Raw genomic sequence first — 17,769 nt, 5'->3', positions numbered from 1 at the left:
TAGCGCTGACAGACACCATGTTCATGTCCTTGTGGAAAAGCCTGATCCAGACACCGGGAAAGTTAGTTCTAGCCCGGTGTCCCCCTCTTTGGCGGTCACACACTAGTGCTGACTTCCCGCAGAATCAGCCAAGCTGGGGCTAGTTTGCGTTTAGCTTGTGTTGTGACCCCAGGCTGGACTAGGAGGGCACATGGACTAGGCTACAGCACATTCAATATTCTCTGCCCAGAGGGCGAGGACTGAAGGTTTGGGGCTCGTGTATGATTTCCGCGCGGGACCGAAGCAAATCCCCACCCGAACACCCCGCTCCCGTCTCACCTGTACCCCAGATGCAGGATGTGTTTGCTATGAAGAAGCTCCTTGAGCAGGAGTCGGGTCTCCAGAGTCAAACTCTTCGCTGCTGAGTCTCCTACTGCGGCTGCCACCACCTTGCCCGGAGCTTGGGTGGCTAGAAACTCCCGCAGCCTCCTGCTCTCATCGGCCAGCAGGTGCGTGTCAAAGCGAGCAGCGGCCACCACCTGGGCAGTGTCTGCATCAATTATCCGGATGTTGAGGCCTCGGCTGCTCCAGCGCTTCTCGGACTGGTAGGATCCATAGAGGAGCCCGCCTGCGTACAGGGTTTGGTCCAGCAGCGTCCAGGAGCGAGGCTTCCTCCCGTGTACTTCCAGGGTCCCCCCTCTGTCCACGCCCAGGAATTTCTTTCCGTAGTTCTCCACCTCCGGCCCCTCGGTGGCCTTCCCGTACAGCGAGATGGTGGCCCGGGAGTGGTAGGGGCACCGCGGGGAGCCAATGTGCAGCGCCCCGCCATCCTGAATAAGGATGTAGCGGGCCCTTAAGACGATGGGCTGCTGCTGATCTGCAAACACCAGCGCCCCTGGAAGGGAAGTGGGGAGACTCGCAGCGACTCTTGCCCGCCTTTGCTGGGCGCGTGGAAGCCCGGCTAGCAGGGCGCAAGCCCCCTTGGGCCACCGGCAGGCGCGGCACACAGGATCCTGGGGGCTGCAAGCGGAGGACGACCAGTGCAAATGTCCCCGACACGCCAGGGCCCCAGCCCCCATCCAGACTACGGGTAAGGCTCTGAGCCGGGGGACGCCCAGGTTTAGTGTCCAGTGAGCCACCCCTCTCCTTAAGGGGATCATCCCAGCGGGTCAGGCCCCCGCAGTTCTCTGGGGGTGCCTGCTCCCTTCCCAGGTTCTGGCCATGCCCGGCTGCAGCTCTCCCCCAAGCCAGGGCTCTGAGGGGCTGGCCAGGTTCAGGGGAAGGCGGGCGCCAAGCCCCTGTTGGCTCCTTACCTCCGTCCTGAATGCGCAGCGTGTGGAAAGTCGCGGAGCTCTCCAGCCTGAGGGTCTCCCCCCTGCCGATGACCACCGAGCGGCTGCCGTCGTGCCCGGGACGCCAGGGAGTCAGGTGCTGGGCGCGCTCGGGACACGGCCCTGCAACACACAGGCGCACACGCCGGTTCAGTGCAGCCCGCCGCGCTCTGCCCGCAGCCCGGCTCCAAGCCCAGAGGATACGCACCTGTTGCGCCGGAGTTCGCCGCTCCACCCCTCTCGCAGGGGGCTGGGGGCAGGCCCAGGAGAGGAGAAGGGCCGGGAGGAAAGCCCTTGGGAGGTGGATGCCGCAGCACTGGCGAGGCGCCCCCAGAAGCTCCTTGGTCGCTCTCGGACTCGTGCGCCCACGGGGAGCCGCGGTTCCATCCGGTCCTTGAGCCCTGCCCGGCTCGCGGCGGGGCTTTGCCGGCCTGAGCCCGGAGTAGCAGCAGGCACCTGCTGCCCGGGACGGAGGATCCCCCAGGCGAAGGTGGCAGCGGCTGGGATAGCCCCGCACGTGGCGATGGACGCGCCAAGCCCCCGAGATACACACACAGACACTTCATTCAAAGCATTTTATTCCCACCGGCCCCGCTCTCCGGCCCCCCCGGCGGGGCTGGCGCCTCTGCAGCCACCTGTGGAGTAAAGCGGCGCTGGGTAAACGCTCCCCGGTCCGCAGACACGTGGGCTCCGGCGCAGACACAGCGACGTCCCCCCGCAAAACCCAGCCCAGCCGCGGCACCGGCCAGAACCCAGCGACAGACCCGCTCCAGCCGGGCGGCCGCGGGGCAGAGGCGCCAGAGGACCAACGTGCTCCGAGCCGCTTACCTAGCCCCGGGTGCTACTAAGCCACGGCTGCTAGGCAGGGCTCCCTTCGCCGCTCTAAGGACCGGGCAGTCCCCCGCTCGGGGGCGCGGGGCTCTGCAGCAGGAGCGCGGCCTCGCCGGACCGGGGACAGCTGGCAGGCGCTAAGGGGAAAGCTGCTACTGAGCACCGGGCCGCTTCTCCACTCCGGCCGGGCTCCCCCAGCCTCCCTATTTATAGCCCATCTCCCGGCCTCTGGCGCTGCCCCCGCTGTTTACAGCCGCCGAGCCGCTGGCTCCGCCCTCCCCGGTGACGCCGGCTCCTCCTGGACCCGCCGTGCGGCTCCCCAGATGCCAGGAGCCGAGCCGAGCTCCCGCCGGCGAGCATCCCCGCCCGGCCTGCCGGGGCCTGCAGGGGGCGCGCGCCGAGCATTCCACGCGCACGTGGCCGGACCTGTCAGGCGGCTGGGAGAAATTCCCTTAAACGGGGAGCGGGGGAGAGGTGCCCGTTCCCTGCTAACATCAGACTGTCCCCTGCGGGTTGCAGCTGCCGCCTCTCTGCTACCTTCCAGTGAGGTTCAGACAGAGGGAACGGGTGGATCGGACTTCCTCTGTCGCTTGCACAGCACAGTCTTCACCTGAAAGGGGGCATGAGCTACCTGGGACCCCCTATCCTCACCGGCAGGGAGCTAAACTTTTCTGCAGGGAAATTGGGAGAGGAGGTGAGCAGCAAAGGGAAAGCTGTTGCCAGACACACAGGCTGGGAAACCCCAGTGCCCCAGGCTACATGCTTAAGGAGTAGGGTGTGTTCCTCTTGCTACCCTAAACAAAGGCTGTAGGCAAAGTAGGTGGCAATGGACACCTGCCTAGGACCAGATTTGAATGGCTAAGGATAATTTAGAGAGACAAAGTGGCGAGGTTGTATCTTTTATTGGACCAATTTCTATTGGTGAGAGAAAAGTTTTGGAGCTTACAGAGAGTTCTTCCTTTGTCAGTTAATCTTGCAAAATCAGTCTAATTAAATCAGCCTCACCCTTTTCTCTGAGATGTGTAGCCGGAGGGCAGCTGGGAATGACTTTTTGTTTAAAGAACTCCAATGGGGAGGACTAAGAACAAGAATGCATGAAAATCACAGGAGGTAGGATACCACTGGTCTGAGACTGAGATACCCATGGAGAGGTCATCTGTCCCACAACAGTCACTGTAATGCTGTAGAAAATACCTTCAGGGGTTATTCCAACAAGTCTTGGGCCTGATCCAATGGGCTTTGGATCAGGTCCCTTGCTCTTAAATGATCTGCTGCCATTGACTGCAGTAGTCTTTACACTGGAGTAGAAAGTTCATTTCAGATTCCATTTTTTTTCTTAATCAAAGTTATCAGTATTCCTTATGCTGTTAAATGCAGCACGAAAGACCAAAGATTCTGCCAGGCAATGTGTAAATATATTAGAGCACAGATTTGTGGCCACTGAGCTAATTCATTCCTTCATCAAATCCTTCACTAACCATTTAAAAAACCTCAATCCAGAGGAGAGGGAGAGCTGGAAGTGAGGAGGCAAATCTACCAGCCACAGATACCACAAAGAGCCAAGGCTAAAGAGGAGCCCACTGTGCAAAGCCATAAGTGCTGCTGATCGTGAACAATAAGGGAAGGGAGATACATTCATGTGCCATCATCTGGTCTCACTGTTTCAATCTGTTGCCTCTGAACTTTATTCTGGGGCAAGATTTCTTCTGACATAGGGGACAGGGCCAATTAAATTGTTTGGAGATCTCTGGAGTCTGAATTCGCCTGTCATAAATGTGCAGAATTTCAGGTAAAAGAGAACTAGAACTTATTTTCCATAGGCATTTATCCAAATGTCCGTTGCATCCCCTGACTGTCATATTCACCTTCAACTAAAAGGTTCATTCTAGAGGAAAAGAAAAGTTAATAAACTTGACGAAAATAAAAATAACAGGTTGAGAAATTATATTCAAGCTGTATGTATTATGCTAATACATCAGTACTGGAACTAAATGTATTAAAGACTTGGGTTATCACTAAATGAGCCCCCTCCCAGCCTACACTTGCCTTAGGGTCCTATGCAACAGGCATTACTTAGGCCAAATTCCCTCTGATTTCAGAGGGACTTTTGCCAGAGGAAGAACTGCAGGTTCAGCCTTTAAATCTTTATTCGTATGCTTGCAGAAATCTCCGGATTCTTAGATTTAAGTAATTTCCAAAATATCTCTCTCTCTCTCTCTCTCTCTCTCAGTGGTGTTAGTAGCAGCACAGCTATCATGGTTTGATTTTTTTTTTTATATAACCAAATGTGGTGTTTTAGTGACTTTTTGATAATGTACAGTTTTTGTGAATTTAAATTTATTTCTTTCTATATTTTTAGGACCAATCTCATTTTTAATAAGGTTTAAAGGAAAAAAAAATATTCTAGATTAACTCCTGTTTGTTGCCATGTGATGTTCCCACAAGTACAGCGGTAGAGAGTGCTTGTCAAGTTGCGAGAATAAAAACAAACCCACGTTTGATAGAGAAAAAAAAATCATGGTTTGATTCTTTTCCTGAGGAAAAGGTTGCCTTGAGGTGAGCAATTTAGAGGCAATTTTCTCCCAGTATTGAAAAGTTCCTAACTGGCATGTGGGCAAAACTGTGGAACAAATTATTCTAGAAACATCTCTATGCTTTTCTGAGAATCCACTTCAGGGCTATTTAGGAAATATTACTATCCGAGAGCTGACACTAAAGAGGTGAAATGGGGCTGATTTCACCCTTGACAAACCTCGTTTTCAGGATTATTTTTCTTTTTCAAATAAATTCCAGAATAAAGTTTACACAATACTCTTCAACTACGCAAGATGTTTTCTCAGCACGAGAACATTTCCAACCATGCAAACATCCTCACACCTTCACACAGGAAGACAGAACATCCTGTCTCATCAGCCTTTCCTAGCAAAAGGACCTCATTTTGCTGTTACTCTTACTCTTTTTTTTAAGGCTAATCAGTGGTAATCCATCCTGATAAAAACAAAATGGGTCATGCCACTCTTTCCTCATGGACTACCTGATATTAGGAAACTTTTAACAATCCAAGCCCCAACATGTTGCAAAAAACGTAATATTTTGCATAAAAAGTTTAATTGGATTGACTGGGATCTAGTGAGGTCTGATTTAAAGGGGATGACAAAAAATAGATGATTCATGACAGAGACATTTTGATTAATAGTTTGTTCCCACAATGCCCCTGACTTTCTTCTGGCAGTAGACACAAAATTCACACAGGATCGAAGGGATGGTACTTCCTGTGTAAGCACTTTCCTCCCTGGTAAACTCCCTCTGTGAATGATATCCTGTTTCCTTAATACTGCTCAGAGGGTGGAAGGAAAAGCAGGGTCAGTTTTCACTAAGTAGTTCCCATGGAATAGTTCGAACAAAAGTAGCCTACCTAACCAAGTCCCTGTTCCTACAACACAACCCAGTCTGTCTACTTTAGATAAAAACTGGATGCTCAGGACAGTTTTCAAATGCACACAATACACATACACATTAGCATAAATTATATAAATAGCTTGGGCAACATGTGTATGTATCTATGCACACATTACATATATACATATATACACACACACACATATATAAATAAATAGAGAGAGGGAATGAATTAGTGTTTTGATCTGTGTTGTTTTGCTATTCTTTTTTAATATTTCTTAATTACATAGATATAAAATCAGAAGCTACAAAAAAGCCAATAGACTGGTTTACCAGATAGGGATGGTAAATGAGATTTGTCCACATCTGGTTTTAAATTCTACCAACAGGGGTCACCCTTGCACATGGTTAGCATACTCAGGTCCTAATATCTTTCAGATGATTTCTCCAGGGCCCTTTTCATGAACAATACTGAATAAGTCTTATTCCAAGATTTGTACTGAATTAACTGCTTGCAAGGATCACTTAAACCACTATACTTGCTATGACTGCCGGTTTAGGCTGGAATGTGTCAAAGCAGGAATCCATTTCATAAGAATTCATATATAATGGGACACTTCATCCTGAAAATGGATAACACGAAGCTCCAATTTATACGTCACCATTAAAACACAATGTATTTTCAATAACTAAATATAAAACTTGCCTCTTCCCATCTGCAAATGCTACTGAATATTCTGTGCTGATATTTGTTTTCTCAACAAAAGTTATATTACTTGCATCTCTCTGTAGGCAAATACATTCAGTTTAGTCTTGAGAAAATCAGAATACATCAAAGTATTTCAATTTGTTCTAATGGCTTAAAAACTTCAGTACAACCACCTCATCCAGAAATGCTTTGTATAATACACAACAAATTATTGATCATTATTTGTATTAAAGTAACACTCCAAGACCCCTGTCAGAATTGGGGGGGGGGGACATTGTGCTGGACATTGCACAGCCATAACATTTCCTTTAATGGCTCTTGACTTTCAGAGGTGGTCTTCTAACAGAATGCTACTCAATCTGTCAGGTCCGTGACCTCTACAGTCTGCATCCAGAATCTTTCTAGCATCCCTTACTCTGCAGCCAGCAAATTCTCCTTCTCCTACCTACCTTAATGGATCCCTTCCTACTAGATTTTGAACACCTTCATCTCCCACTAAAGTCAATATGGAAATTCAGGTGCTCAGCATTTCACAGGAGATGCTTCGCAATGCACTTTGCCAGTTTGGGCATTTAATAATGAACACTGGGTCGAGGCTTTTACAGGGCCGCAGTGAGACACCTATAACCCTCTCCTATTGGATTCTGCATGATCCTGTCTGCTCGTAGCTAGGACCGGCGCTAGGGGTTTTAGCACCCTAGGCGCTCAGCAATTTTGCTGCCCGGCGCGCTGCTCCCAGGGCTCCGGTGGAGCTGCCGCAGTCGTGGCTGTAGGAGGTCCACCGGAGCCACGCGAGCAGCCGACCGTCTGCAGCCATGACTGCGGCAGCTCCACCGGAGCCGCCTGCCACCCCCTCCAGCAAAACGCCACCCACCAATAATCCTGGCGCCCTAGGCGATTGCCTAGGCTGCCTAAATGAAAGCGCCGGCCCTGCTTGTAGCAAACTATCAGCACAGCAGGCCAGATTGCAGGAGGCTGGTTTACAGCAGCCCATGCTCCATTGTGGGTTATAGGTCAGATAAGGGAATGAGAAGCAGGCAGCAGTGTCAGAACAGAGGCAGAATATCAAGCCTTTCATTAAGGGGCTGATCCTATAACCCATGCCATTAATCCCACTGAAGCCAGTGAGTCAGCATTGCTGGAACGGGCCTTATGATGTGGGAGGAAATGGAAAGAGGGGAGGAAGATGGGCAACCAAGTACTAATCAATGGCAAAAGCTGGAAGCACCAGTGCTTAAAAGCCACCATTCTAACATATATCCTTAAGCTCAGAGGTGAATCAATTAAACATCATTTGTCACATGAGGCTGGTAAACATAGAGGCAAGCAGAAAATGTTAAGAACACAGGAAACATGCATTCTCCTTAGATACATACCACTTTGTTTCACTTCAGACTTAAACAACATTCTCCTTGTTTTAAGCATTTGCTTCTTTAGCAGTGAGAAGGCTTTGGATTGCTGGGCCTCAGCCAATACTCCCATATCCCTGAGGACCTTAAGCACCCGGTATAACAACAGTGGCTTCAGTTTAGTTTGCAGCAGCTTGAGAGGGTTGATCTGAATTTTGGGTGGGTTGACTTCCTTATCACACTTATGAAATCGAAATATACTCCAAGCAAGCTTAGGTCCAAAGGCATCCATAAAAACGTATCTGTAAAGCTTAAGGAGCGTGTCACAGGATAACCGCTCTTCCTTTGATTTCTGAGTCAGGTTCTGATTTGTTACCAACCTTCTTCTTTCCTCATGACTTACAAGAGCATTACTTCTAAGAAGGCTGGAGAGTTTATATGAGCCAGGAGTCCCTGGGAGAATTTTCTTACCGTGAAATAGTCCTTCATAATCCAGATCCCACAAAGAACTGTTGGGATTCAGGCTATTTTCTGAAATAATCATAAATACAGTAAAAACCTATTAGGCATAACCATGGAAGAACATATTTCCTCCTAGCAGATTTATAAAAATATACGTTTAAGAATGTTTCACTACATTACTGAATATATTTTGGCTTACTGCACCAAAAATGTATTTTGGCAGGCTTACTGTATGTTTGAATAGCCAAATGAATAGACTACAATGATGACTCCTGTATTTTAGCTATTGGTGCTTTACACTGGTCAAAGATTGTAATCCAAGAACCCATTTTGTGTATTTTCTGGTCTAAACTAGTATCTTACTCAACTGTTGTTATAGTCTATGTAAGTGTTATTGTATGTACATTCCTGAACAAGAACTAATGACCATGACAATTCATTCTGTTCTGTATAATGTCTGCAAGCAAATACAGTGGTATCTATTACAGACCCGCAACTGGACCACATGAGTGGCTTTGTGGTAGAGTGGCCCTTTTTTTGACTTGGCTGAGAGGGGGGAAAAGGCCCCTTTCTCTCCCCTTGCTTAGTCTACTCAGCTCTTGGGCCCAGATCTGGGGCCTGATTCAACTCTCATTCAAGTAAATGGGAATCTTTACACAGACTTGAATGGGAGTTGGATAGGCCCCTGCTGTAGAGTTCGCCCTCGCACTCTAGAATGTTTTCCCAGTGCATAAGTGGGCAGCATTTTGGCTCCACCCCACTATCCTCCAGATGCAAGGGGCCAGCTTCACCTTTTCAAGAGCTGCAATAACTTAGGCCCAGATCCTCAATGGTATTTAAGCGCCCAAATCCCATTGAAATTTGTGGGAGTTTGATGTCTAAATACCTTTGAGAATCCGTGCACTACTTTCTCCCTGGAGCAATAGAGAGACGGGAGAGGAATCGTGACTCCCTGAAACTTTCCAGGTTTGCTCCTGAGGTAGAACAAGTTACACACCACCCTGTACTCCAGGCTGAACCTAAAGGCTCAATCTAGCCCCCTAACACTAATAAATACAACAATTAAGTGTAATTAAAATACCCTCTGGCTTTACAATAAATAATACATCTTATCAGGCTGAAAATCTCAGACAAGATCACTGCAATAATTAAACGGAATGAGAAAACCAAACCAACCAAGTGTGCCACCCCAAAGGCTTATGAAATAAGTTTTTAAATAATATCAAGGTAACTGCTCCATGTCATGTCCTCAGAACCCTGGAATAAACCTGGAGCCTTCCTGATCCACAGTTTCCTTTTCTTTTATGCTTTTGAAGGAAATGACTAGACTTTAAGGGGTTTTGTGTTTACCAGAATGGCTGTCTGTCCTCTTGCATGTTTTAGAAGCTTAAAATGTACACCTCTACCTCGATATAACACTCTCCTTGGGAGCCCAAAAAATCTTACCGTGTTATAGGTGAAACCGTGTTATATTGAACTTGCTTTGATCCACCAGAGTGCGCAGCCCCGCCCCCCCACAGCACTGCTTTATCGCGTTATATCCAAATTTGTGTTATATCGGGCGGCGTTATATCGAGGTAGTGGTGTATTTGATTTCAAGATAATGGCTAACAGCTCATTGCTCGATGGATGGGTGGAAACATTAAACTCAGACAATCATCAGAAGGTTGACTTGCATGTAGTAATCCTATTAGTTAGAATTTTATAAAATCGTTGGTTTTTTTCACGCTTCAAAAAAGCATATCCAGGGCTATAAGTTCATAGCCGTACTAAATAACTCTTTACTACATCATAGCTGTGATATGACTGTTTTATTAGGTGGTAGTGGGAATGTATAACTATCTCAGAATTATTATATCATAATAGTAAATAACAATACTTTGCATTTCTATAGCATCTTTCACATGGAGGATCTCAAAGCACTTAAAAACTTTGTTAAATTAAAGCTCACTACACCCTTGTGACATAGATTTATAGTTTCATAGATTGTAAGGCTGGAAGGGATCTCAAGAGGTCATCGAGTCCAGTCCTCTGCCCTCATGGCAGGATCAAATACTATCTAGACAATCCCTGATAGCCATTTATCTAACCTACTCTTAAATATCTCCAGAGATGGAGATTCCGCAACCTCCCTAGGCAGTTTATTCCAGTGTTTAACCACCCTGACAGGTAGGAACTTTTTCCTAATGTCCAGCCTAAACCTCCCTTGCTGCAGTTTAAGCCCATTGCTTTTTGTTCTATCCTTAGAGGCTAAGCTGAACATGTTTTCTCCCTCCTCCTTATGACACCATTTTAGATACCTGAAAACTGCTATAATGTCCCCTCTCAGTCTTCACTTTTCCAAACTAAACAAGCCCAATTCTTTCAGCCTTCCTTCATAGGTCATGTTCTCTAGACCTTTAATCATTCTTGTTGCTCTTCTCTGGATCCTCTCCAATTTCTCCACATCTTTCTTGAAATGCAGAGCCCAGAACTGGACTCAATACTCCAGTTGAGGCCTAAACAGTGCAGAGTAGAGCGGAAGAATGATTTCTCGTGTCTTGCTCACAACACACCTGTTAATGCATCCCAGAATCATGTTTGCTTTTTTTGCAACAGCATCACACTGTTGACTCACATTTAGCTTGTGGTCCACTATAACCCCTAGATCCCTTTCTGCCGTACTCCTTCCTAGACAGTCTCTTCCCATTCTGTATGTGTGAAACTAATTGTTCCTTCCTAAGTGGAGCACTTTGCATTTGTCTTTATTAAACTTCATCCTGTTTACCTCAGACCATTTCTCCAATTTGTCCAGATCATTTTGAATTATGACCCTATCCTCGAAAGCAGTTGCAAACCTCCCAGTTTGGTATCATCTGCAAACTTAATAAGCGTACTTTCTATGTCAATATCTAAGTCGTTGTGAAGATATTGAACAGAGCTAGTCCCAAAACAGACCCCTGCGGAACCCCACTTGTTATACCATTCCAGCAGGATTGGGAACCATTAATAACTACTCTCTGAGTACGGTAATCCAGCCAGTTATGCACCCACCTTATAGTAGCCCCATCTAAGTTGTATTTGCCTACTTGATTGATAAGAATATCATGCGAGACGGTATCAAATGCCTTACTAAAGTCTAGGTATACCACATCTACCACTTTTCCCTTATCCACAAGATGTGTTTTCCTATCAAAAAAAGCTATCAGATTGGTTTGACATGATTTGTTCTTTACAAATCCATGCTGGCTATTCCCTATCACCTTACCACCTTCCAAGTGTTTGCAGATGATTTCCTTAATTATTTGCTCCATTATCTTCCCTGGCACAGAAATTAAACTAACTGGTGTGTAGTTTCCTGGGTTGTTTTTATTTCCCTTTTTATAGATGGACACTATATTTGCCCTTTTCCAGTCTTCTGGAATCTCTCCCCTCTCCCATGATTTTCCAAAGAAAACAGCTAGAGGCTCAGATACCTCCTCTATTAGCTTCTTGAGTATTCTAGGATGCATTTCATCAAGCCCTGGTGACTTGCAGGCATCTAACTTTTCTAAGTGATTTTTAACTTGTTCCTTTTTCATTTTATCTTCCAAACTCACTTCCTTCCCATAAGCATTCACTATGTTAGACATTCCTTCAGACGTCTCCGTGAAGACCAGAACAAAGAAGTCATTAAGCATCTCTGCCATTTCCAAGTTTCCTGTTACTGTTTCTCCCTCCTCACTGAGCAGTGGGCCTACCCTGTCCTTGGTCTTCCTCTTGCTTCTAATGTATTGATAACAAGTCTTCTTGTTTCCCTTTATTCCTGTAGCTAGTTTGAGCTCATTTTGTGCCTTTGCCTTTATAATCTTGCCCCTGCATTCCTGTGTTGTTTGCCTATATTCATCCTTTGTAATTTGTCCTAGTTTCCATTTTTAAAAGACTCCTTTTTATTTTTTAGATCATGCAAGATCTCGTGGTTAAGTCAAGCTGGTCTTTTGCCACATTTTCTATCTTTCTTACCCAGCGGAATAGCTTGCTTTTGGGCCCTTAATAGTGTCCCTTTGAAATACTGCCAACTCTACTCAGTTGTTTTTCCCCTCAGTCTTGATTCCCATGGAACCTTACCTATCAGTTCTCTGAGCTTATTAAAATCCGCCTTCCTGAAATCCATTCTCTCTATTTTCCGGTACTCCCTTCTACCCTTCCTTAGAATTGTGAACTCTATGATTTCATGATCACTTTTACCCAAGCTGCCTTCCATTTTCAAATTCTCGAGTTTCTCCCTATTTGTTAAAATAAAATCTAGAACAGCTTCCCCCCAATAACTACTATGCCCATTTTTCAGATGGGCAAACTGAAGCACAGGGAGGTTTGCCAAAGATTAGATGATAAAGTCAGTCACAGAGCTAGGAACAGAACTCAGCTGGAGCCTAACTATCCTATTATTGAGCAGGGGGTCGGACTAGATGACCTGCTGAGGTCCCTTCCAACCCTGATATTCTATGATTCTATGATTAACTATGTACACAACTCCCCCTGAAATCAAATGACTGGACAAGTAGTCCTAAGGAGTCCTGAATCCAAGCTTCCTGTTCTGATCAGTACAGCCTTGATCCAAAACTCACAGCGGTAAATAGAAAGCCTCCCATTAATTTCAGTGGGCTTTGGATCAAACCCCCTGGGCACTATCTAAATAGGTTGCATTTTGCAGCCATGACATCACACTTTGTAAATTTAAAATATTTCTGGTTTGGAGTTTTTCCAATGAAAACCCAAAAAGTGGTGGTAGAAAATGTTAGTCATTTTTCCCCATGGAAAACTCAAAAAACATTTCTTAACTGTATGTACTAATAATAAGCAATATTTTGTTTTAAACAATACATATATCTGCTAACCTTTTCAAATGAACCTAGCACTATGTCATGTGTTCTAAGCATCTGAGTTAAAGTATTTAAGACTGTGATTTTATCTTTATAATTACCAGCAATCATCTGAAAGATAAACTAAAGATCCTATTAGGGGCCTGCCTGTAAATCAAAAAGGGAAGAAGCACCAACAGGGTTTGCTGTCTCCACTCAAGAGAGATCCAGGACTGGAAGTGGAGGGGCAGAGGTGCATTAGAACATAAGAACAGCCATACTGAGTCCAGGAGTGGCACCAGGGTTTTTGGCGCCCTAGGCGCAGGGCCGGCTCTAGACATTTTGCCAGCCCAAGCATGGCGGCACACCACGGGGGGCGCTCTGCCGCTTGCCAGTCCCGCGGCTCTGGTGGACCTCCCGCAGGCGTTCCTGCGGAGGGTCTGCTGGTCCTGCGGCTCCGGTGGACCTGCCGTAGGCATGCCTGCAGGTAATCCACCGGAGCCACGGGACCAGCGGATCCTCCGCAGGCACGCCTGTGGGAGGTCCACTGGAGCAGCCTGCTGCCCTCCCGGAAAAATGCCACTCCCCTCAAATCCTGGCGCCCTAGGCGACCGCCTAGGTCACCTAAATGGAAGCGCCGGCCCTGACTGGGTCAGACCAAAGGTCCATTCAGCCCTGTATCCTGTCTGCCAACAGTGGCCAATGCCAGGTGCCCCAGAGGGAGTGAACCTAACACATAATTATCAAGTGATCTCTCTCCTGCCATCCACCTCCACCCTCTGACAAACAGAGGCTAGGGACACCATTCCTTACCCATCCTGCTAACAGCCATTAATGGACTTAACCTCCATGAATTTATCTAGTTCCCTTTTAAACCCTGTTATAGTCCTAGCCTTCACAACCACCTCAGGCAAGGACTTCCACAGGTTGACTGTGCGCTGTGTGAAGAACAATTTCCTTTTATTTGTTTTAAACCTGCTGCCTATTAATTTCATTTGGTGGCCCCTAGTTCTTATATTATGAGAACAAGTAAATAACTTTTCCTTATTCACTTTCTCCACACCACTCATGATTTTATTGAGGGGCAGAGCTGTGTAATGGAAATTTGCACATGGCCTATGTGTACATGCTTGAACTCAGCTAGTGCTCACTTTGGGGCAGGGGAGAGAGAGAAATGCAACTCATTATGGAAAGAATAAAGGAGATAAATGTAAGTCACTACCAGGAAGAGAATCATCAAATAATAGTATTCTGTGTATTGGCCCTTCTCCCAGGTGCTAAAGTACTGTGTGTTAAGGAGAGGCTATGGAATTAAAGCACAAAATTCTGATCTAGATGCTGATTTTGGACACTCAGTGGCTCTGAATTGAGGAAAAAATGTGGATCTGGGGAAGTCCAGAGGAATTGCCAAACAATATGAAAGATGGGAGTGTGTATTCAACATGCTGTGGCAAAATGGACAGAACTCTGGGTTCTAGTGTTTTAAATGCCCAAGCACTGCTGATTCGGCAGGCTCGCAGGCCTTCGCTTTCGGCTTGTGGGCCAGACAAAGAAAGCAGCTTTGCTGCTCGCGCTGCCCATCGGAAAGCTCTGCACTGTCCACTGCATTTGTAATTTGAGCTGCAAACTACTGGTCCTCATGTCATTCTAGCCAACCTCACGCGTCAGCGGCACCATCAAAGGCTACACTAACCAACCCACGGCGGAGCGCTTGCGGGAGACACAGACAATGTTTTACTAACTGGTTAAACTGGTCGCTTGAGAACCTGGGCAACGAGGCAGGAGCAGCAGCAGGTTGGCAAGTACCAGGGCACGGCGGTTGGGTGCAGAAAGACGCACACTGTTGGCTTTCTTCTTCGGGCGACGCTCAGCTGGCTGCAGCCCCTCTGCTCTGCTCTCTGCCTGCAGGGAAGGTGACCTTGAAGCCATGGCAGCAGGCGAGCAGGCAGTTCTGCTAATGGGAGGCGCCGCTGCATGAAGGGCCTTGGAGGCGGAGGGCAGAGACATGGGATTTTAAACCTGCAACGAAGGCAGATGGAGAGATGACCTCCATCCGCTCGCTCTCTCCCGCCCGCGCCGCTTTCCTCCCCTGCAGCCCAGTCCCCGCGCAGCATAAGCCCGGGCGGTGTTTGCGAGCTAGCGCCTAGCGGGGGAACCCGAGAGCTCCGCCAACGCACCAGCCTTCCGGGACTCCCCGAGCCCCGCTCCCCTCCGCCGCCCAGCCGGGCTCTCCGCTCTGCGGAGCGAGGCCCAGGCGCGCAGCCCCCGCATCGCTGAGCGCGGCGCAGGGCGCCTGGCCGGGGCGCGCACGGTGCCCCCTGCCGTCCGCTTGGCACCTCCAAGCCACGTCTCAGCTTCAGCCGCGCTAAATTCCCCTCCGTGCGGGAAGCGCCAGGGCCCTTTCCCGGCTCTGTGCGCCCTGCTGGGGCCGGCGGCCAGAGGAGGGCTGGGAGCGCACGGAGCCGGGGCGAGCTCGGTGCTTGCCTGGTTCCCCCAGCCGCCTGCTCCTCCTCTGTTCTGCGGCGGCGTCACCGCTTCTTACCTGGCTCCTGGGGACTCCCTTCCACCCCCAGCCGCCTTCCCTGCGAACGCGTCCAGAGCGCACGGGACACAGCAGCCAACGCAAACCCCTCACTCCCTGCCGAAAGCTGGCCCCTGCTGTGCCCCACGCCGGCTCCAGGAGCCGGCCCTGCTGCAACCTGCCGGCGCGGAGCGGCTGAAGCCAGGCCAGAGGGGATGCACCACCAGGCACTTCAGGCCGGTCCTGGAGGTCCTATTCCCATCCCCCAAAAAGTCTTCGGGAACGTGGAGTTGGCCAGGCAGCAGCATAGGACCTCCCCCAGCTCCGGGCTAGGGAGATCAAGAGCAAAGGTACCTCGAGCTGTTATTTTCTAAGCTACGGCTGTTAGGAAAGGAGGTAGCAGCAGAAGGAAGTTTCTCCTCAATCTGACTTCAGGAGAAATCCAAAATGAAGGAGTTAGTTAGGTTCTCATGAGTAAGACTGGCCAGTCGACCACTGCACACCTGGCTAGTAAAGAGACACCTCCGCATTACAGTATAAGGAACAGAAAGTAGGTTGATGCAATTGTTTTCAAAGGCAATTCTTAAGTATTCAGGTAAATATTTCAATAGGCTTGTACTGAGTAACAGAATTTAGGCCAACTTTGCTATTCTCCTTGATTTAGTGAATCCAGATCATTTTATTCTAGAAAGTTTTGAGCTAGTTACTCCTCCCCCACTAAGTAATTATAGGCCTACTGAAATCTAGGAGACAAACATTTTTACACATTGAAAATAGATTAGGGAACATTTAAAATTCAAGTGATAAACATTTCCAAAGATTAGTGGGTGCACTGAATGTTGCAGATCCAGAGCACTAATCTGAAAACAGAGTTTGGTGCTTATTTAGAGGGCTAATGAGTCAGCACCCCATGCAAGATTGTCCCAATTAGGGGAAGGGCCTGGACACATTCCAGCAGAAAGTAACAATGATAAAGGATCTCCCAAAGAGTAGAAGATGAGTCTAATTAGCCTATATCACTACACAGTAGATAATTAAGCAGTGGAGGGGGCATAACATAACATATATAGGGAAGAGTCCGAAAATTAAGTGATAGGGAACCAAAATTAGAACCAGAATGAATATATTAGATATGTAAACAGTGTGTATCAGATTCCCAAATGCTGCCATACCAGCTGTAACTGAGAAGTCAAGAAAAAAAGTATTTAGATGGATAGTTGTGCTCCATGCCATCTTTCTACCTCAAAATTCTACTACATAATCAAAGCTATCACGGCTGTCCCATGTAAAAAATAAATGGAAGCAACATACACATCTAAGAAAAAAAATGTTAGGAAATATTACATCCTAAAAGACCAACTAAATACTCTAACAACATGGTTTACAAAACAGCATATACTCAGCAATTAATTTTCAGAGACATCTTGATAGCTCTAAACACATGCTTACACTATGGCAAGGGCATATCTAAATGTAAGAACAAAATTATATTACAAATTTGAGTTGGTGGGAGGATTTTTTTTTGTTTTGTCAGCTGGAGTTTAGCAAAAGTCCCATTGATTATATTTTTTGCAAACCCAGAGCATTTTAAATAACAATTCAAAGCCCCTCCCCCATAGTATCACTCCATTTCTTCTCCTGATGCAAAAGGTCCTATGCTCATGCTATTCTCTTTCAATAAAGGGTGTCCTGGATTTGCTCTTGTATAAGCTGTTCCATGAGTCAGTCATGGATTTTTAATTAAAATTTAATTCTGAAATCCCATAAATCAATTTTTTAAACAGGTGGGAGATTTTTAAAGGTATGAATTAGAAATATTCAAATGCCCAACATCAGGGAATGATAATTACAAAATTACTGGGCTGAAGAGAGAGTTCAATATAGATTATATATGCTTTTTCACTGAAGAGTTTGATAGCATCACACAACTCACAGAATTCATTCAAGCATGGGAACATGGTTGAATGCACTGAAAATTCTTTGAGGGTAAATTTATTGACTTGAAGAAAGAAAGCAACAAGACCTAGAGGGTCATTGCAGGGACTGTTATTTAATATTTTCATTGATGACAGGGAAAGTTTAAAACATGTTAATGAAATTCAGATTATATGGAATTGGAAGGAATTACTGACATTAACCAGAACAGAGAAACATCAAGGGACTTACACATATTAACAATTGGCAGAAAGTTTGGGTAAATGGAAAAAATCTGAAGTAAGTTTACAGTTTTAGAGAAAGATCTGGAAAACGATTGAGCTGAAAGGAATCTAGTGGTGAGGGTACCCAGGACCTGTTTGCAAATCAATAGCAAATATCAGTGAAAAATCCTATTGCAAGATTGGGCTGAATATGTAGACAGGAGCAGCAA

The 17,769-nt window shown here is 46.9% G+C and overlaps 3 protein-coding genes across 7 annotated transcripts in view; all 3 read right to left on the bottom strand.

Annotated features, from left to right (window-relative positions):
• The window catches only part of LOC115658414 (cell surface hyaluronidase-like), a 64,723-nt gene extending 62,725 nt beyond the window's left edge, over positions 1-1,998 (bottom strand). For all 3 annotated transcript variants that reach the window (XM_030577273.1, XM_030577274.1, XM_030577275.1), the window contains exons 1-3: positions 1,519-1,998; positions 1,293-1,433; positions 319-874 (exon numbers count right to left, since the gene is read on the bottom strand). In XM_030577273.1, the coding sequence (XP_030433133.1) occupies positions 319-874; positions 1,293-1,433; positions 1,519-1,876 (1,055 nt within the window). In that variant the 5' untranslated portion in view covers positions 1,877-1,998. The remainder of the gene's footprint in view (positions 1-318; positions 875-1,292; positions 1,434-1,518) is intronic.
• The window catches only part of CEMIP (cell migration inducing hyaluronidase 1), a 142,702-nt gene extending 140,373 nt beyond the window's left edge, over positions 1-2,329 (bottom strand). For both annotated transcript variants that reach the window (XM_030577276.1, XM_030577277.1), the window contains exon 1: positions 2,139-2,329. The gene's annotated coding sequence lies outside the window, so the exon portion shown is untranslated. The remainder of the gene's footprint in view (positions 1-2,138) is intronic.
• Positions 2,330-3,074: 745 nt separating this feature from the next.
• Positions 3,075-15,147, bottom strand: LOC115658418. Of its 2 annotated transcripts, XM_030577281.1 has the most exons (4): positions 15,058-15,147; positions 14,623-14,899; positions 7,626-8,129; positions 3,075-4,026 (listed from the first exon to the last, which is right to left on the bottom strand). In XM_030577281.1, the coding sequence occupies exons 2-4, from the start codon at positions 14,885-14,887 to the stop codon at positions 4,022-4,024; spliced, it is 774 nt and encodes a 257-aa protein (XP_030433141.1). In that variant the 5' UTR covers positions 14,888-14,899; positions 15,058-15,147; the 3' UTR covers positions 3,075-4,021. The 2 variants fall into 2 exon arrangements, with proteins under 2 accessions (XP_030433141.1, XP_030433140.1); XM_030577280.1 differs by lacking the exon at positions 3,075-4,026 and having other exon boundaries at positions 7,130-8,129.
• Positions 15,148-17,769: the final 2,622 nt, after the last annotated feature.

The sequence above is a fragment of the Gopherus evgoodei genome, chromosome 10, assembly GCF_007399415.2.
Source record: "Gopherus evgoodei ecotype Sinaloan lineage chromosome 10, rGopEvg1_v1.p, whole genome shotgun sequence".
In the NCBI taxonomy this organism is placed as follows: Eukaryota; Metazoa; Chordata; order Testudines; family Testudinidae; genus Gopherus; species Gopherus evgoodei.
Note: the sequence above shows the minus strand (reverse complement) of the source record. Positions and strands in the feature narration are given on the sequence as shown.

Bases quoted from the DNA above. Each gene is read 5' to 3' on its own strand.
- LOC115658418 (XM_030577280.1), bottom strand. From the start codon at position 14,887: ATGTCTCTGCCCTCCGCCTCCAAGGCCCTTCATGCAGCGGCGCCTCCC. The intron at 8,130-14,622 runs GTTAGTAAAACA...TGATTATTTCAG, and splicing joins TCAAGCGACCAGTTTAACCA to AAAATAGCCTGAATCCCAAC.